Source organism: Aethina tumida, chromosome 3, assembly GCF_024364675.1.
Source record: "Aethina tumida isolate Nest 87 chromosome 3, icAetTumi1.1, whole genome shotgun sequence".
In the NCBI taxonomy this organism is placed as follows: domain Eukaryota; kingdom Metazoa; phylum Arthropoda; class Insecta; order Coleoptera; family Nitidulidae; genus Aethina; species Aethina tumida.
The window spans coordinates 35,673,963-35,696,367 of NC_065437.1; the positions used below are offsets into that span (position 1 = coordinate 35,673,963).

A 22,405-nucleotide genomic window follows, 5' to 3' on the forward strand; every position below is an offset into this window, starting at 1 on the left:
AATTCGACGGTTCATTGAGGTGTTTTAACAATTTTTAACGTCAACAATGAAATTTGCCGAATTAACTTTAATTCAAAGAGCAGCCGGGGGAAAAATAACAAGTTAAAAACACCGAGCGAATACTTATGTGTCTCATTTATTTAAAACGTCAGCGTAACAAATGAATAATGAATTAATTTTCATCAACTTGCTAATGAAACGCTTGTCCCGATGAATAAGACAGTGGCTGCGGAATACGAATTGATGGATGGGATGTAATTCTTATCTGGGCTCTAAAAGGAGATTAAATGACTACCATGCAAATTTCTACACAATCATTTCTGTCTTTGCTTACTTTTTCCTTCGCAGCACTTTTTAACAACCTAAATTTGTGTAAAAATCTCCGAATCAGACGATTTTTTTACATTTCATCCTTGCGGAAAGTGTCTCGAATCTTTAAAGTTTCGAACTTTTCCCCGTACGATCGGCGTATTTTCGACGGTGATATTCAATTTGGGCGGGTTCACAAGATAAGCAATTAAAACGAAGTTAATCACCTCTAAATTGTCTCCGGGTAAGACGATTTGGAGAGTGTTTGCTGGCAATCTCTTAAGTTTGTTAAGTTATCTTTCCCAACGGTTCGATTTTCCCGATATTTATAATGTCACCGTCTAATCGAAAAACTTTCGGTTGGCTCTTTGTTGTATATGTTATAATATTTCGATTATTAAGTTGGGTTTCGTCACAATAATTGTAGCCAGATTAAGATAAATTTTTATTTCAATCAGCATGTTTAATGAGCGACATAATGGAAAAAGTTCCTCGGTTCGAATAAATTCCGTCCCCGGAATTTCCCATCGGCTTTTCACACGTGAAGCTGCATCTCGAATACGACCGCGTATGGAAATCTGATTTTTTTACAATGCGGAATAAATTTAAATGTGGATAACATCCGTGTGGTATAATTTAATTTCATATATCAGAACACAGTACCGAATCGTTTCTTCTCATTTTGTACCGAAGGAAAAAGAGAACACGTCGGAGTTTGTAAGGCATCATTGTTTCACAATTTTTTGTACGATTTCATTGTATTTTTTTGTTGGCTCTTCAGATTTCAACGTTATTTCACCGTGTAATTTGTGTTTGAATAAAACATCAAATTAGTCTCTTCATTATATTTTGTTCTACAATATGCTTAAGGCGTTCTGAGAATTTTAAATTAAAAAAGTGTTTAATTAAAAGGGAATTTGAACTACAACTCCTCTGAAACACAATATTATTCATTATTTTTGTTGCGTAACACAATCTCTCGACTGGTGTTATTAGGTGTGCATTTTCATTACATCTAAGTAATTTTTAAATTCTAGGAGTGAAAGAGGCAAAAAGCTAAGGAATTATTAGATAAAATTCTAGCACAACTTTAACGCAACAAAGTACAAAGGCAGATTCCTATGATAAATTGCATCTGCTACATTAATTAAATCCTTTCAGACCATTTTAATTTAAGAAGTCCCATTTAAATTGTCCTTCTTAAAATATAAAACGCTTCCTACCATCTGTTATAGTTATCAGGATGACGAGTCTCCAGAGATAAATGGTTTTTTCAATGTAAAAAATTAAAAAGACGTCAATGTTTCATAAAGTTAGAAACAGTGATAACACAATGATATGTCAGGTTAATAAAAAAAATTCTCATGGTGCTAGAGAACAAAAAATTATTTGTACTGATACAAAAGATGACATCAGATATACTCTTAAAAGGTCTAGTTTTTAAAATACCAACTAACTTAATCTAGTTGACCTCTTCATACTCCGTTCCTTCACTAGCCCCAACATTAAAAAAAAGTAAAAAACAGGTGGATTTAACTGCATTCAGCACTACGCCAAATTGACACACCAACTATATTGAAATTTTGGACTGTTAATGGGTAAATTTCATCACCAAAGTAAACATTTTGGGCTGTGTAGCTTTACCGTAACCGAAACCACCCACAGAGACTGGATTTATCGAAGCCAAACTTTTTACATTACAAGAATTTTATGCTCTTTATGGGGTAATTAAAGGCCAAAAAAAAATTTAGTTTAAAGAGGCAGAAACTCTTATAATGTGAAAATTTCTATTCACATCCATAATTATATAAAAAAAAAACTATTATTTTTGAACCTTATTTTTTCTTCTCTTCATTTGGATCCGAAATTCCCATATTATTATTATGGTATTTCTTACTTTGAGAAAAGAGTTTATCTAACATATTTTTACCGTTCATTTGAGAGACCAAGATAACACTTGGGCTCTACATTTCAGATGTGATACAAGTCTTGAGTTTAGAAAAGATACAATGACAGTTACCAAAATGACAGTTATTTTTGTAGATACTAATAGGAACAATAGATATAACTGCACAAAACATAATCTATTTTCGCCGTTAAGACCTGTACCACATTCTGATGAAATAATTTGAAACATCATCCGATGAAGAAACTATAGAGACTCTGAAGCAGATTTATCAATTCCAACAGTTCAGTAAATACTTAACTATCTCATAAGAAACATGAACTTTTCAAAGGAGTTTGCGTATCATCTTCATACAAATTAAATGAAGAATCAAATTTTTTAAATGATAAATACATAAATAAAAAATAAAACGATAGTATGGAAATGAGGGAGTTGAAAAATCCACTAGCTGGGCAGTTTCTATTTACTAAATAAATATTTGTAGTATCTTATTAAATTGAAAACCCCACGATTTTCTTTCACCTGAAAAGAACGAAGAACGGCAATAAATGAATTAAATCGGGTGATCTGTTCCAATCACTGAGATGAATTTATAGCGACAATAAAGCCCAAAGAAAATAGATTTTTATATTAAACCGAACAATCCACGGGCAAGTTAAATAAACGATCCTGTGATAAAGGAAAATAGATTTTCTATATTTTCCATGTCGTGCGTTTCGTGGAACTTCTGTCAGGGCCATAAAACAGGGTTTATGGCGAATAAAGAAGGTACTTTTGTAATTTAACTTGCCTGTCGGTAATTGATGTAAGTTGTGGTCCTCTTGAGATTAAAATACATTTACATTTCTCATTCCATTCGTCGATCGATCCTACTGCGGTGTATTTCACTACTTAGTTTCGGGTTATCGGATCAATACTCTATGTAATGATGTGCATATTAAAAAGTACACCCCACACTTTATTAATATATTTTTATACAGCCAGTAAATTAAGAAAAATCTTACGAATATCTCATGCAACTCTTCCGGTTAGGGGAATGAATTCGCTTATCGGATCTGTAAACGCTTAAAGCTCTTTCAATGACACATTATGTAAAGCTGACGCCGCATTTAGATACGATAAAGTCTAAATGAATTCAATTGAATATTACATAACTGAATTGTGCATTTCTGTAGTTCATTACATTGCTCTGACATCATAAATCGTTTGAGAGCGTACGTTCATATTTCTTCCATTAAATGGAAAACAGCATTAACTCATTTGTGTTTTGCCTTTGTGCATTACGCGAACGACATTGCAGATAAAACAATTTCCAATGAACTAGATCGTGAGTTACATGAAACGTCGTATAATAAATAAACAGTTAATAAAAACTTAAAGCACTTAAGTAAAGAAATTATCAACAACATTGTAAAGTACCGAAGAGAATAAAAAAATATTAACTGCCAAGAAAGAAACTATTATGTATGAAAGGAAAAAATAAATTTTAATATATACCGGGGCCATAAATAGAATTTAACACGGTTAAAGCGAAGAACGTGGAAAAGTTTAAAAACTAATTTTTAGTCCCCGGGAAATGCGCCGTACGTTGTAGTTGTTTTGTAATTCAAATTTGAAGTTTCAACATTGTTTGTGTCACGTAAGAGATCTTCTTGTTACGAATTTCGAGAAATCTGCTATTCTAGGCACAGGATTAAATCCCCAAACTCTAAATTACAATTACATTCATACAACTGCGTACTGTTTACGTCTTAATGTATTATTTTCGCTAACAAGATTCGGAACATTCTACCACTTTGTCTATGCGAGAGATGGATTTCATACGCCACACTCTGAGTTCGTTAGAGTTTACGTGATTAACTCGGTTGTCACGTGGGGTGGTTTTAATTTTGGCGTGCCACTTCAACACACGTATTGCAGTTAGGTCGTTATCTAAGTAATATAAACACATATTTACATTAACTGCTAAATATTAACAATCCACTTTATACAAATCGGGTTGGTTGTTTACATTTATTTGTGCAAGTCAATATTTTAATTATGAATCCGTTTTCATATTCACATTTATTGAAACAACTCACACTTGATGATATTTTAATTTTTATGTGATTTTATCATTTTCATGAATTTTATAAATGTTTGGAGATTTTCTGAATTAAAAAATACCGCAGATTGAACAACAAAAATTATTTAATAAATTTTATACAACAATCAACAAAATAAATTTCTCTATAAAGATTTTTCCCACTAAATTTGATCCATCGGTACCGACGGTATATTTATAAAGAAATAATTTGCTCTGGATAATTTATTAGCAATTAATTTCTGTATGTGAGAAATTGTTTGTTCTTCGTTTACAAAATCATCATACTTTTATGTTCAGCTGTACAAATAAATATATAAAATGGTGGTGTGTTTACTTTACCGAGTTCAATCTAAAATACTACTCTTTAAACTAGGAATACACCGTTACGTATTTCATTTTATTTCTTCTTTTAGTAATTACAACTCTGCCATTTTATGTACTCCTACTTCCACGATTGTTGTAAATTTTATATACATTATTTATAACTGAGGTATTATTATTATATGTAGATTAAAACTTTAAATTAAATTCTTAAAGTAAATCCTGTTATACAAATGAAGTTTTAACATATGCACTTTGCAATAAAAAATTATAAACTTATGGACTTCACTGTGAATTTTACTTCTCCGTAATAAAATTGTAAAGTATATTTCGTAAAGCATATTCCCTGCTGGTTTTATTTTAGCTGTAACCGCTGAGATAAAACCAGAAATAGAGAATGAAATAAAAACCCTTACAGGGTTTTCGACTTCTTTCATTTTCTAGTAAAAAGTTTTAAGCTGAAAAATTATACGTCAGATTCATCTCCAGGCTACATATCGTAGTAAAAAGAGTAAAACATTACTTTAAAACACATATGGAGCACAATATTACATATATTATAATTACATTAATTGCCGTCAAATACATTTTAGAATTTATTAACAAACATATTGTGTAAAGCGTATTAAATCTTGTACTTCCGGCAAACATCACAAATACACAAAGTATTGTCAATTGTGCCGGTGGATTTAATTTAATTTAATTCGAATTAATGCTTAAATTCCTCCATTCGCTTCAGTCAATTCCCCAATCGTAGAATGGCATTAGTATTGTCGGTCCCCCATAGAGTTTACGGTAACGGGCAATAGAACAACAGCTAAACAATTATGTAGTTGTGGCCTAAGAGCTTTTAAAACTTTGTAATCACCGTGTTGACCAAACCGAAAACTTTCATTACTAACTTTAGACCGCACTTCGTCCAATGAAATATTAGACCTTTTTCTCTCAGAGTTCGATGAAAGCAAACTAAGAACTCTTTTATTGCATTATTTTTAGTGAATCCTGAAACCGTACATCAGTCTGACAAGAAATTGAACGCGAAATGTGAAAACATTTTTTTCGGCAGGATTCCCTTTACCACTTCCTGACAAAATAATTCAATTAGCAACGAGTACGATCCATGCACGGGGAAAACATACGAAATTAATACCCTTGTGTATGTGTGCGTGTTTCTGTGTGATCTGTCCGAGGTTTACAGATTATCGATTAATCTCTCTAGTTTGCATATAAATCATGATTGGAGTATTATAGTTTGGCCTTAATCGCATTTTGATACTGTTTGCTTGTTAACTTAGTTCTGTAAGATATGTACCAATGTCGACTTTAATTAAAATTAAATATAAACATCATTTCCTAAATGACTTAACATTTTTATTTCGTCCCAGCAGTTTTAAACTGCATCTTAATTTCAACTGATTTGAGGGAAAATGATCCAAGCAAATAAAAAGCGGCATGATGCAATTACCTTCTAAAGTTCCAGTGTACACAACTCCGGGATCGAAATTAATCAGTCCTCTAGTCGATTCGAATAATACGTCGCCGGCAAACACCTCTTTGTCCGGTACCAGTCTCAACTTAAACACCCTGGAAAATAAAGTAAATTATCAGTCTTCCACATAAGCTCCGCGCCGATGGTGTACAAAGTTTGCTTTTAATATCGGACTAGGTGGGTTAAAATATTAATAGACAACGTCTGAAAAATATATAGCTCGGGAAAATGTAAATAGGATATTGGAGAGTGAAACTTAATCCACGGTGTGTGGTAAGTGAAGGAGAGCACATCGTCTAAATTGATCAAATATGGTTTAAGGCAATTATTACACCGGTTTTTTCACGCAAATGCCCCATTAAAAGTTTTATTACTTCGAAACTTCTGAGTAATAAATACAAAAACTTTTTCCATTGTTCTATCATTTATTGTTACAAAGTTATAAAAAGTGACGTATTGATTCCAATTAGTGTTACGGGGCAACGTATTAACCACATATAAATATTTAATGTTCGGTGTAATCCCAATACGAGCAGAGCATCGCAATTTACACAATTCAGTTCTAAATCCACGGACGAAACGGCTTATTAACACACGTGAAGCCAGTAATTCAACAATTAATACCCTCAACCGAATTATTGTTAAATATTAAAGGACCACACCATAAACATATAGTGGGGTTCATCAAGGATATTAACTGCGACCAAGTTTAATTTACTGTACATTTTACTTTCACATCAAATGTAATCTTGTTTAATTTGGAAGGCACACAAACTGAGTATGTACAATGTATAAACAAGTTTTGCACAAATTACAGAGGACTAAGGAATGAATGTTATCCATACACTAAATTTATTGAGGTATATGTATGACTAAATTAAACACATAATTATATAAAAATTTTAAGAAATATAACTTGCTTTAATTGTTAAATAATTTTCACACTACGCGCCTCTTGATGGCTAATTTGAAATATCTGTAAATCAATGGCATTATATGTATTATTTATTAACTGCAACATTTAACAAGTACTTGGTCAGTCCTTCTTTGCTCTATAAACCGCTTTCACCCTAAAAATAAGTATATAAATAAATTCTTCATCCATAGCTTCTTCTCTAAGAGCATTAGCAAGTTCCATATTTTGAGATTACTGGTTTCGAGTGTAATTTTGTCTTTGAGAATGACCCATACATTTTCAATAATAACCTTCAGAATAATATTTTGCAATACCAAATGTATAATAATTGGTTTAATATGAGTAATATAAAGTATACCTAAACATATCTGAGAAACAATGATGAGAGTCTGCTGGAGCTGCTCGGGCAGCTCAATAATTTCTGTTTGATAAAGGGTATCGAAAACGTATTCCGGCTCTAAGACCATGATTCTTCTGATAATATACAGACTTATGATGATTCCACCGTCTGTATGAATTTTGTATGTAGAGAATGTGAGATTTCGTGTAACAATAATAATCAGAAAACCAAGTTGTAGCTCGTTGTCATCCACCGCTACGTCGTATATTGGTATTATCAGTTTGCCAATAACGATACTAAGCACGACTTATTACACTTTGTGGGACATTATACATTTGGATTATTTGTTGTTGATTCAGATTGCTATGATCCAATTCCAGTTATAGCGACAAAATTTTAAAAAGAAAAGCTTATCTGAGATAAGTTACGCCCCTAAACAACTGATAAATTAACAATGAACCGAATAAAAACATTTTCGTCTATCAAATATATAAAAATTAAAATAAATTTAAAATACTGTTTCAAATATTTAAATAATATTAGTCAATATGAAATGATATTCTTAAATCTGTTTAACCAAAGTAATCAAATCATTCAATTTAAAAGATAAAAATGAAGAAATGTTTGAACCTTTATAATTTTTGAAAAATAAATAATATCTTAATATTTGAATCGAAAGCTTCTAAATAATTTAGAAATTAATAATAAAATTAAATTTAAAATTAATTTGATGTGTGTTAAATACTTCTTAAAATTTACTTGATATTCATTTCCAATATTAAAAATCTTGGGAATATTAAAAAATGAAATAAAACTAAAATAGTAAATGAAAGGGGGAAAGAGTAGTGAGTGATGTCACTAGTCACAATATATATTATTGTATATGTATTATTGACACATCAACAATTTAGAGTAAAGTATTTTGTTACAATTTGATTTGAACATATTATTTCATAACGCACAGTGAATACACATCCACTTCCTCACAGTAATGAAATCACACATTTCAATAAATAAACCATTGTGCAAAGTTATAAAACAATTTGGGTCAGGAAACAGCAGTTTGCAAACAAATATTAAATATTACAGTTTGATCTGGTTCCAATAGAAATGAAGCGATGCAATTTAAACTAATTAGCACAAACTCCATTTCAAAACAGCGTATTAACTGACTAGAGCCACTATTTCACCAATTAATCCGCTTACCGAGTTATGGTAAAATATTCAGGAACCAAACACCAATGAATAACATCGTATTAACAGACTCGATGCCACTATTTCGCCAATTAGTTCGATTACAGAGCTGTAGTGAAACAATCAGGCACCAAACACCAATGAATGGCACCGTTGCATTGTCAAAAAATGAACTGCAATTGTGCGTACTCCCGAAGCATTTTACTTTGACATCAAATACAATCAAGAATAATATTGAACGCACACACAAAATACACAATGTGCAGAAGAATTTTAATTAATTTGTATCTGTTTCAATATGCACACAAGGTAAAAGCGACAATAGAACAAAATGTCAGGAGATATTATTTAATCGCATTTCGATTGCACATTTCCAGTACAATGAAAATGTGGAAAAGTTTATAAAAAGCTTTTTCTGAACCAATTTTACCAATCAAAATGTGCAGCGGTTGCACTTTCCAGGCGGCAGGCAAAGGAGCTTGCGAAATATAAAGTTTAGATAAAATTTCGATCAGGAAATGCAACGTTTCCACGAATATTATGTACGATGGATGGTACAAATGCAGACTAAGTGGGTGCTATTTAAAGCAATTAGTTCGAAATTCTCGTCTGAAACAGCTTATTAACACACGTGCTTCTACTATTTCGCCAATTAATCCGCTCAATCGAATTATTGTTAAATATTCAGGAACTGACCCAGCAACAAGCATCGTCGCTCGGGTTTCACCAAGAATATTAACTGTAATTGCGTTCGGTTTACGACCGCCGAGTACATTTTACTTTGACATTAACCTAATACGACTAGGAGTTCATATGTAAATGTTCTCACAAATGGAAGATTTTAATTTATTTAAACCGATTCCTTTCAAAGTGTAAAATTTAATTTCAAACTGAACTAAATAATTTAATGGTGTTTAATCACGTGTACCCGTTTCAAAAAATAATAAATAAATTTCCCTTAATGATGGAATGAACAAATGAAATTTAAAATATTCTCTATTTCAATTGGAACAAACTATAGATGTATCGAAAACCCAAATAGATATACTAAAACAAAAATCAAGAAAATCTGAAAACGATTGAAGTTTATCATGATTTTAAGGTGAGAAAAGCTGCACCTCGCACTTCGATAAAAAGGAAATTGCATGTCTCTGGGCTAATTTCGGCAAAAAAGTAAAACTAACCACCGCTTTTTTTATTTTTAAAGTACGGGGTGTAGCTTGACCGTAAGGCCTGGGGCTATCGAATCAAAAATTTTTACATGCAGGAATTTCTGTCTCTTTATGGGCTCAAAGGAAAAAAATGAAGCTCAATAAACTTTTCTCATTGACATTAAACGGTTAATTCTATCGATTCCGAAGTGTTCTTAGTACTAAATATTCGGTCATTTTATGGATTAATTCGGTCATAAAAATAATAGGTTTTTCTTTATATTTTTAAAATGACGGGGTGTAGTTTTACCATGAAACAAAACCCTTCACTGAATTTCAGGGACTGGGGCTGTAGAATCCAAATTTTGTACATGCCGGAATTTCGGGTTCTTTATGCTTTCATGAACGGCCAAAAGAAAAAAAAATAACGCAAAATATAAAAGATATTTTTTTTAAATTTTATATGTAGAGGTACTTTTCTCATTAACATTAAATGGTTAATTCTATAAATTTCGAAGTGTATTTAGTATTAAGATTTATGGCCCTTTATGGTCTAATTTTGGCCCAAAAGTAAAAATTTTGGGATTGAAAAATTATAATAGAAAACTTAAAATTTAAAAAAACACCAATTATTTTTTGAGCAACAATTTTGTTTTTTTTCACCATTCATGAGCCCATAAAGAGCCCGAAATTCCTGCATGTAAAAATTTTTGATCCAGTAGCCCCAGCCCTTGAAACTCAGTGCGAGATGTAGCTGACAAAGCATTTCATAATATTTACGATAAACATTTAATTTAACAATAATGTTTAGTTCAATACGAACAAGGCATCGCTATTTAAACTAATTACTTATGTATCTAAAACCGAAGCAGCTTATTACCAAACGCCGCGCGACTGGTTCAACAAATAACTAGCTCAAAGGAATTATTGTTGAATGTTCAGAAGCCGCAGGGGTAATTATTATATACTGGGGTTAATTTAGTGACTATGTTCAACTATGACATAGCATGCAACAAAATAAAGTGTGCAACAACCATAAGATGCAATATAGAACTGCCGCTCTGATAATGGGAGAATCTACGAGTAATTCATTGCTCATTTATTTTCTCGCAAATCGATTTAAAAATGAGCAAAACATCTTATTGCTTATTGGCTCGCTGTACCCGTTTCGGTTGCAAGAAAATGATAATATACAAGGCCATAGATAAGTTTCATATTTTTACCCCGCAAGCATCATATATGAGGTAATTTAATTGCAAAAAAATTTCCGATATTTAACAAAATATGTTCCGGTGTATCAATTAAATGCCTTTTCGCATTAGTGCACCATTAAAATAATTAAACATTACATCTGGCCTTGCACAACCATCATAAAAACTCTCCCGCCTTTATAATTAATGACCCATTTTCTACCCGCTAATTATAGACGTCCGCGTTTTTTTTTTTGTTTTTTTTTTTTCATTCGAACACATCCAAACGACTGAAAATTAATTAAAAAATTAATGGCGTGATTGCGGCGAGAGATCGGTAATAAAATCAGAATTAAGTCCGTCAATTGTCCCTGAATAGCGATTTGATTTAAAACAAATCGTCCTCAAATTGAATACGTCCGATTGAAAGTTCGCAGGTTTAATTTAAAGTAATCCGTTTGTTTCGGAAAAAAAATTGTGAGTTGGATCTACAATTAACCGCTTCCAAACTTAAATAAGTTACGCGAATTGCACCGGACCGGAGTGCCAAGACTTTAATTTCGGACTTTTTTATCAGAAGTTCCGAGTTAATTAATTAATTTGTTCTTCCCCATTTTTTTCGTATTGGACGGAATAATTTTTGAAACTTTATACGTTTCCAGAAGAAAACGTATTTTTTATGCTTGAATTTTTATGCTAATTTAATTGATAGATCTAAAAATTATACTCTTTTTATATTAGTTACAAAAAGTTACAATTTTATTAATTTTAATATTAATATTGTCTTTGCATCAACCTTTATATGCTATTAATAACGTATACATCATATGTGACATTGGTATATCTGTTTATGAAGGTACTTTATGAGTTTCAGACTTGTTTGAGAGTTAGTCTCCTTTCTCATAATTTTTACTTCCTGAGATGATACCCATATGAAAATTAACCAATTATTTTAGGATAATAACAAAAGGTTTTTTATTAAAACTATTTATGCTCACTTTAAATACAATTTGTTCGCCAATGTTCTTTGATAACAGGTTTTCAGGCGTCAAAATATTTTCTGTTCCTAGTCATAAGTGTAATCTTTTATCTCTATTGTTTGTCTGATTTAATGAGAGTTTATTTACTCACATTTATTAGTTTTACTAATGATGGAGACATTAGAAAGTCTAATATTGCTTTTTAGAGTCATATATGGGATATCCGATGGGTAGGAGATAGAAAGATTGTTGGTGATATGGATGAGATTCATTACCCGAAATTTCTGGGATGATACCAACTCACAGAATTATTTCACAGTAAAGATTTTGTACTATGTACTTTTTTATTATTATGATAATTGGATGAAATTTATACATCTGTCTTGAGCTATAAATTACTTTGATAGTAGTTAATACTGATTCGGTTCGGGCTTTTGCAAGATTACATTGATACCCAGTGTATTATCTGCTTATAGGTTTTAAGCAATAAGAGGGTCCTTCATTTTAATTGATGAACACAGCTTTATCTCCTTTTTTGGGCAATAAAGCAAAGTAAGTAGTATTTTCTGAAAATGTGGGGTGGTGAGTATGATAGTTTGTGGTTGGTTGCCTCACAATTTGGTAGATGAATAATCCAAGAAGGATGACTTTGTTATTCTTATGGCATGACTAGTTTGAATAGTTGGTTGAGAAATATTTCATGAATTCGACTACAGATTAAACTTTTAATTTTTTTTATTGTTCTTTTGGTTTGAATGCCTGTTACTATATTATGTTTGTATTATTGATAACATCCTATTTTCAATGGTTTATACTTGAGAGAGATTTGAACATTCAGTTAGTTGAAGTTAGATTTGATACTATTTTATTAGAGATATTCAGATAAATTTATAATTATTTTTTTTTAAAACATTTATAATTTAAAATAATGAAATAATAAATGTGATGCTTAAAACAGTAATTTTATAATTTCAGAAGCTGTATGGTCGACAAGAATAATGAAAATGGTCACAGAGCCCTTGTAATGTTTACCTCTACACACAACCACACGAAAACTAATTATAAGATCAAAAATTGGTGGGTTAATGGAATGTTTTCATTAAAATGACTGTGACAAAACCACCACTATTGTACTTGAAAGTGTCCATTCATCACCCGTTGTGTTGCAACCGCATGCAAAAACCCGCATAATCAATATTTAACATGTAACAATATTTTGCGCAACCACTTAATATATATATTGATTGATCGACGTTGTTCCTATTTGTAGGTTTTCCCGTTGCCCTTGCAGCGCAGCGTCAAAAGATAAATGCAGAACCTATAAGAGTATATCACTTTACAAATCATTAACCGCGTGACATTAAATAGATGATGTACTTAGGTAATGAATTGGCTAAAATATTTTCTTGCCGGATTAGAGTCAAGTGTAATGGATTAATCAGTAACCGGATTTGTTGTACGGCTCCAAAAGTAAGGGAGAGGGAAAATAAAAGATGATTCTTCAATAATTTGTATGGAACGGTGTAAAACCAACTGAAAGCGGATAATCTATGTAAAACACAATAGTACGTGACTGATTGTTGTCTGGTAGTTAATGACTAGTTGTTGAGTATTTTTGCCTTTACACTTAAACGTCGTCGCAAATAAATAATTGTGGAGCGCCGGAAAATAGATTAAATTCCTGCCGCATATTCCATGATGTAGGCAAACACATGACAGATTACTGTGCGTTTCAGAAACTCCAAGTTGTTTAACCAACATTACATTATTAAATTTTAATATTACCCAAAATACGTTTACATTGAAATTACATACAACATAAAATTCTATTAATACGAAATCCTGTGCGCTAATTGGATTTGTAACAGGACAACCATGATTGTGTATATATAATTATGTAACCAATTCAATTAAGGAGAGAATATATTGACACAGATTATTGAATTCGAACAGAAAGATTTGTCAAGCTGCCAAGTTTTATTAAAGTTGAATTGTTTCGTATATTCAGCAAAATCTTTTAAAAAGTACTCCAAATTGACTTTTTTTTAGATGGTTATTAATGAATTCGTTAAAGTAAACAAGTTCGATTTTTTAGTTTGTAACAAGTTAATTTGCGAGGGATAATTCGGAAAGTCTGAAAGTGGCAGACCCTCCGATTTTCGAGTACGTAGTCATTGATTTGCCGTATGATGTTGGAAAGGTTGAATTTAAATGTACTCTTCATGGGTCTAGACTTCCAATATTGTTTAATTAATCTCATATTTTACTTAACGTAAAATTAATTCTATCTATAATATCATCATGGCAAATTTAACACGTTGAAGACCGTATCCCCACCGGTGGATCACTATGCAACAACATTACCGGCCCGCGTGCTCACGAGTGGGCACACGACATGTTTTACGTGACCACTTGTACACCGGTAGGTATGATTTAAATACAATTTATGTGCAGTAGAGATATTGTAAATCTAAGGGTTAAATAATGTCTACCTCAAATTATTGTACACTAAAAAATATATTTAAAAAATAATATATGTAAAAATGCCAATAACAACGTTTATACAATTCATACCGTTTCATTTTGTACATATATCAATTCTGTTAATTAACTATTAAAGACAATTACAACAGTGTGCCACTTGAACTTAGATTTTAAGTTAAATATATTGTGTAAATGTATGTTGGCCCTGCCATGAAATAATCAACTGCCACTCCAATTACACTGTTTATAGACTTTAACAAAACGCAAAACTCGGAAATCAATGCCAACAAAACCGGACAGTGGAAACATAATGAAATTAAATCCGTTCGACGAACTTCAGTGTCTGCCGCCGGTAGGTCATCTGTCAATTCTAAATAACGCCAAAATTATAAACTAATTGTTTCGGATCGTCATGGTGAAACAATCTTTTGAGTCTAATTAAATAAACAAATTTTACTCACGCAATTAAAGCATAACATTTACATATAGTCATCCACCAATTTTGATATATGGTGTGTGTATATATATATGTACACTATCGCTTATATGTAGAGCAATAAATTAATTCATTAAAAAAACATTTCTTTTTAATTTTAATTAATTTTATAGATACAGATATATTTATTTACATAGTTTTTATACAACATTTTATTTCGGGCAAGGTTCATAAGTAAAGCAACCAAACTCTATATTCAATATAATTTATTTTATAATTTATTTCAATGTCCGACATCGTTCCTTAAAGTTAAAAATGCCTAGAAGTGACCATTTATCAATACAAATTAAACAACAAATTTTAGCAAAATTTCCGGAATGGTGAAAAGCAGAATAAAATTACAGTATATTTAAATTTAAACAATTCAATCGTTTCGAAAACAATTTCCAATTTTAACAGAAGGAATAAACTGGAAGGAGTAGAGTAGAAAACGCAACATTAACAGAGCTTTGGACAGGAAAACAAAAACACATTCACGACACTTTTATCGCGCATCCAGCATAAATCAAAAAATAAACGAACTCAGTGTGTTGAGAGTACCAAAAAAATTAAAACTAAAAGGAGCTGGTCTCTAGGGTAGAAAACCAGCAAATAAGCCCTTCATATTTTCAAACTATAGAGCAGTGAGAGTACTTTTTGCAAGAGAACATGTGAAACAGATGAGCAATGGAAAATAATTTTGTTTTCCGATGAAAGTCGGCTCCGATTATTCAAATCTGATGACATTTCATAGGTGAGAGGACCAATTAATGAAAGGTACAATACCAAGTGCACGAGATCCACTGTGAAAACATGGTGGAGGAGGCGTTATGGTATGGAGATGTTTCTCTGGTTTTGGCATGGGCCCACTGGTTAAGTTAGACGGGATAATCGACCGTTTTGTTTATCGAGACATTCTCTAGAATCGTATTCTTCCATTTGCCGAAGGTAACATGAGTTTAAGGTGAACCTTCCAGCACAACGATTCGAAACACAGGTCTAAGTTAAAGAATGGTTCGCTTCTCAAGTACGTGTCATGTCTTGACCAGCACAAAACCCAGACCTCAATCCAATGGAAAACCTTTGAGAAGAAATTGATCCGAAAATCAATGCAAAAAGACTGTCAATATGAATGAACTCTTCGAAGAATGTACGTAAAGTGGTTTTATTATAAAATTGCTCTACTTTTAATCCTTAAATTTTTCAAATATTAATAAATAACTAACTAAACCCACTAGTAAACACAAATAATGCTGTATTGTTCTTATCAAACATACTGCATAACTGACAATAATATGGATATTTAAACGTACACTTTTATGAAGACAAATGAACATCTCTAAAGTTGATATACATATGAGCGATATTATATATATATATACAAAGTGCAAAAATGTTCATTTTTATCTTATCGTTTTGGTTATGCAAAATTATTATAATGAAAATGTTCCATAACTAAAACGGACAATTTATGTGTTTCAGTGTAATTTAATATTAAATTCGCTTTTAACATTTTAATTAATATTAAATTTAATATTGTAAATTGTGTGTGCATATTTTATGAGAGTCACCGCGTATTAAAATTTCAGAATTTATTCATAACGTGATTATAATTTATTAACGTGACTTTATAATATTGAATATTTGCTTTGTCAAATATTACACGGGTTCAACAGGCTGAATATCACGTCGAATTGCTTATTTGAATTGTAAACGTCTAGAGTAAACTTAACTTGTTTACAAAATCTAGGAAATCTGGATTGTTGAGAAATATGGAATTCGAGACTAATAATGTTATTAAATAAAATTTTCATATGCCCTTAAAGAATATAAATACGGGCTACAACTTTATGATGTTGATATATACATAAAAGTAAATATGCAAGATTATTAACCAAAAATATGTTTTTATAATTTTGTTTTATTATTCGGTACACGAAGATTTTTTAAAATATTGGTGGATGCGCTTAAATATCAGAATATTTTTCATGGCAAATACTAAATTTAATATTATATATATATGTATAATAATATATAATAATAATAATAATAATAACAACTTTTTTCACCGTTTTATTACAAAACTTATTATTAAGTATAAAATAAAAATTATGATAAAAATTATAATTAATAAATATTCAAACACATAATTTGCCTAGACAGATCAAAATTAAATATAAAACGAAAATTTTATTTTATTTGTATATTTGGAACCTCAATGTTGTGCAATAACAATTCGATTAATAGTGTCTGTGATAACGCAAAAAATTTCCACAGTTGGGTTACAGGGTAAATGCAAATTTATTTCATACTATTTTGTAATCTTAATAAGATTTCTTTAGTTATTCAAATTATCGAAGTTCGACTATATTATTTATTATATAAGTAATAAATTTATTAGTTTTTTAACCGCTTCTTTTTCAGTTTATAACATAAAAAATTCATATCATAAAAGAATTACGGCATAAAAATAATGAAATATAACAACATGAAAAATTTAAAAACAAATTATTAATTAAGAGGTTTCTTTGGGGTATTCTTTGTATTGTATTTTTTAATTAACGAGTTGTAAAAAGAAGTACATCCGATCCCTAATTGTGTGGGATGCAATTTGTATTATGAAACAATATCAGAATGTATGAAATAATATTAACTCACTAAAGTAGTAAAATACCGTAACAATTAAAAAGTAAAACTTCTATTCAATGTTCATAAATGTTCTTTGAGATTTGAAATAACACACTTTTAATGTTTAAATTATAAGCCGTATATGTCTCGTTTACAATGCAAATTGATTGAATAAATTTAATGCATTTTTGATTCATACGCATTCGGTATGCCAGGCCAGTAATTAAATTGCAACGTAGTCGTTCAACGAAATTCAAAGGTAAATTAAGCCGATTCGTATAATAATAGAGTAGTCATTGTGGTCACTGTCATTCGGGAAGGTTACAATCAAAAGTGCCGATAAAATTTGTTTTAAAATCCACAAAATCTGAACACACTTCATCATAACAATCCCATAGATAATAGTGTTGAGGAATATCCTTCATGCAACATTAAATATGTTGCAAAATGTGCAAACTAACTTGTTTCCACGGACGTGACCGTACATTCTGACATTGTGTCGCAATATTCGTTCGTGTTATATTTTGTGTATATTGGACTTCCTGTAAACTAAAATTGAGCCACGCCATTTTATCATATTTGAAAACCAGCAGGACTGTTGCGTGTTTGTTATGTTGAAATTGAATTATATGGACCGTTCCACTCGACGTCAATAGTCAAGTACAAATGCCGGTATATAGCTTTTATATAAATTTTACACTATCACGATTAAATAAACTTGAAAATTTACTTTGAAATACTACACTATCAGGATTAAATTAACGATTTAAAGTAAATTTTCAAATAAATGTGATGATAAAATAATAACATAATATTCATATTTTATTCATATTTTTAAAATTCTAATTCCATAAATGTTTTTGAATTACAGACTAACTTAATTCTGGTAAAAAGTGTAAATAAAGAAGAAATATATTTTAAGGTCAAAAAATTAGGAATTCAACTACTACACCTGGAATTTCCATATTTAGAGACAAGGATAAATTTTTGGGTCCTGACGGTTGGGAATGGTTAACATGTATTTGGATGAACATTTGGAGCAGAGAACGATGGGTAAAAGAAAGTGCTTAATGTTTGGCTACTAAAGATTTGTAAATCACAGATCCACCACTGCTATTTTTGTATTAAAAATCAAAGACAAATTTAACAATTTCCTGCCGTTTTAATCAACAAGAACAGAATAATCTAATAAGAGACCTGAACCTCTCAAGGAAATCTGTCGATTTACTTGCCACCACCTTAAATGAATATACTTCCAAGTAGCAATATATAAAAGAAAGATTATATAAACCAATTATTATAAATGGATTATATAAAATCAATTTGGAATTAATGTTTCTTCAAGAACCATAAGAGATAGATTATTACAAGAGGGTCATCATGCGAGTAGGCCAGACTAAAAAACCACTACTATCAGAGAAGAACAGACGAGCCAGAGTTGAGTTTACCAGGTCCCTTTTACATTGTACTTTAAATGATTGGAAACGAGCGATCTGGAGTGATTAAATGGTATGGGGCTGCTTTTCGGAATTTGGAATGGGTCCTTTCCTTTGAATAGAGGGTATCATGGATCGTTTTATATATAAAGAAATATTGAGGAACAATATGGTACCGTATTCAGATAAAAATATGCCTCTAAAACTTTATTTTCAACAAGATAATGACTTGACGTACACTTCAAAATATTTGAAGCAGTGGCTCTTAAGGGAAAAAAATAATGTTATGAACTGGCCATGTCAATTTCCCGTTCTAAACTCCATTGAAAACTTATAGGATATAGTGATCAACAAAATAAAACACAAAGAGTATAGTAATCAGCAAGATTTATTCACAGTTCTGCAAAAGTCCTGGCAAAATAGGGATCCAAATATTATTAGCCATCTGTTACTTTCTATGAAAAAAAGGTATTTGGCAATTATCCATAATAGTGGATACAATATATTAGTGTAGAATTAATTAAAATACTAATTACAAATTATATGTAGTAATAAAATTTTAAATAGCATAAGTTGATCTATCATAAGTAAAATTAAACTCTATTACTATGTAATTGTTAAATTTATAAAGGGAAGTTAATATGACTTGAGACTTAAAACATCCTTAAAACAAATAGTATTGACTGATCATTTTGATATGCCAACATTATCAGCACGGTCTCTTATTGTTAACTGACGGTTTACAAACACCAAATCTTGTTGTTTTTTATTGTGCTTGGTCCCCAAAAGCCTTCTACAATATTCTCAACGTTTCCGCAACAGTTATTCTATTTAGAAAACAAAACTTAATCATAATCCTTTGTAAAAATCGGAAACCAATCGTGACTCAAACACTAGTGACATTTATGACGTAAAACATGAATGCATATGTGTTACGAATCTAAGAAAAATATATTTCAACGAAACATATACAGATACTACAGATTCCGGGTATTTTTTTCAGGCAGTAATAAATTATCTAAATCTATATTTTCACCGCTTAATTTTAATTTGCAATCAGTGTCAATAGATAAACTAATAACGTGAATATATAATATAGGCCCAGAAAGTAGACATGATAGACGAAATTTAATAAGGGTTATTTTGAATTCCGCATCCAAAAATTATCCGTGAACGGTCGAAAAATCGTTGCCACCAAAATAACCCTTGATTTATGTAATAGGCAGAAAGATTTGTTGAATGAGAATGCCAATTTAATTTAAGCTTCCTCGGAAACTTCTACGAATGAACAAGTCAAAAATTAAGAGAACACTGAAGATAAAGAGCAATAACCCAAATAACATAATTAAGTCAAAAGTATGAATAGTGAAGTGATATGCATCTCATATTTCTGTTCATCCTAAAATAATTCCGTCTGATTTCATCCCTGATAATTTCCTTATTATACAAGACCCGCGTCTGCATTCGCGAAGCGGACCACTTTAAAATTTACAAAGAATTAGTAGTGGAAAAGCCTATACAGATCTACTTATCTTGCCCTGCTTTTGAGTGCTGATTATCTCGGCGGAGACAAAGATGCTTTAAAATTTGAATGTTCAATTTGCATTGTAAATTTTTAAATTGCATAAAGACAACAAAGAAGTACGCCATGAGAAATATGTTTCGGACGAAGCCGTGTAATGAGCCGTATTGAACTTTGCAGCAATTGCATTAATAGAACTCCTTTCCAGGACCGTGTACAATTACAATGTCAAATATATATATATATATATATATATATATAAGAACCTTAACGGAGAAAGACAATGGCCAAATAATAAAATCTTTGACTAAATTACAGAAGATGAACAACAAATGAATCCGATGTTGAAGTTCTTCTTTATACCATATTTGCAATCACACAAGAAATTGAAATACAGGTATAAGCTTTAACAGGTTACTAATTTTATAAAACGTATTAATTTAAAACCATAATAAGCCGAAGACGTAATATCCACTTAACAGACAAGTTATCTATTTGTGTAAAAGTTGATTCTGACAAAAAGTAGAAAATATGCATTGCACCTGTAATATTATTTTAATATTCAAGGTTGTCAATATTTTAAATTTATTTTACTATTGATATATTTAATAGACTTAAAAATAAACACATTCCATTTCTTGTAAAATTATTACTTCCAACGATCCATTTTGTGGATCTGACCATATTTTATTCAGTTCAGATTTGATTATTAAGAAAATTTTAAATTAAAATGTTAACATGACAGAATTTTAATATAAAAATGTGTATACATTAAGGACATTAAGGAAATTTTGTAACACAATATTAAATTTTCATTTTCTTCGTTTCCTTAGTGTTCCTCAGACCATAAATCATTCGATCATGTCCTAGACGTGGTCATATATTGCATTATTGATAAATTGCAAATGTGTATTAAATTTTGGCCAACAAAAACCCAAATATAATTTTAAAATCCCATACATTTAAAGCTGTAACTTTATATTAAATTCCAGACTGATCCAAACCAATAACAATTAATTAAACTAATAACAGCCAACACTAACTTTTTTCAATAGGTTTTTAAATTAATTCCGTCCGAATCCTGGAGTTTGTATCATCCCGTTTTTATGTACCGTCCCTTTTTAATTGGGATATTGATTATTCGGTTTATTTGTGTGAACTTAATCACACGGGACTCACACATGAATTGACGCGTGCACATAAAACTCCCGTTTGCGAAAAACTGAATATCGCGATAATTCAGCGACTGCGAATCGCAGAAAATTGATTCGGCATCGAAAAACAAAACGACGGAACGGCCACCGGTATCTACAGTTCCATGAATAAAATTAACGAATGAAAACACATAAACATCGAGTTTGGTGTGGCGGTGAAAAAAAAGTTTCTTGGCGTTACGGTTAACGCTGTTTCGGACTCGTGTTAGTCAACAAAACAATTTAATTCATTGCCCAATGACCGGCTACATTGTCCCATTAAATTTACATGATTTGTCCGGGATGGGACGGGAAGTAAATTTCGGTTTAATCCTTCGCCCCGGCCATTTATTTTTGTTTGATATTTAAATTTGCCCCCGGCAATATTGATGCCAACAAATACTATCAATAAATTGGCGGTTTTTTACTGTCAGTCGGAAACGAAACAATAAATAAAAACGTTTAATTGGTTTCTAATTTAATTAACGGTTTAATTGAGTACTGACATGGATGTAAATACGAATACAGAATTAAAATCATCAAATTTATTGTTATTTCTGCATTTTTCACTGTATCAACATTTCATTTGATAAACACGATTAATTTTAAACTATTTATTAACACTTTTTTAAATACATTATAAATGTTCATATAAATTGTACAATATGAGAAACATACAGAGTGTTCCAAATTTGTTATTCCTTATTAGTATTTTTAGTCCAAATAGAGGAAAAATAACTAAGAAACCAGAGCTCAATCTCATACTTATCACACACGGCCCTGCC

At 30.9% G+C, this 22,405-nt stretch overlaps 1 protein-coding gene across 2 annotated transcripts in view; it reads right to left on the reverse strand.

Moving 5' to 3' along the window:
• The window catches only part of LOC109594866 (disintegrin and metalloproteinase domain-containing protein 10-like), a 104,668-nt gene that overhangs the window by 54,024 nt on the left and 28,239 nt on the right, over nt 1–22,405 (reverse strand). For both annotated transcript variants that reach the window (XM_049964219.1, XM_020010113.2), the window contains exon 3: nt 6,088–6,206. In XM_049964219.1, the coding sequence (XP_049820176.1) occupies nt 6,088–6,206 (119 nt within the window). The remainder of the gene's footprint in view (nt 1–6,087; nt 6,207–22,405) is intronic.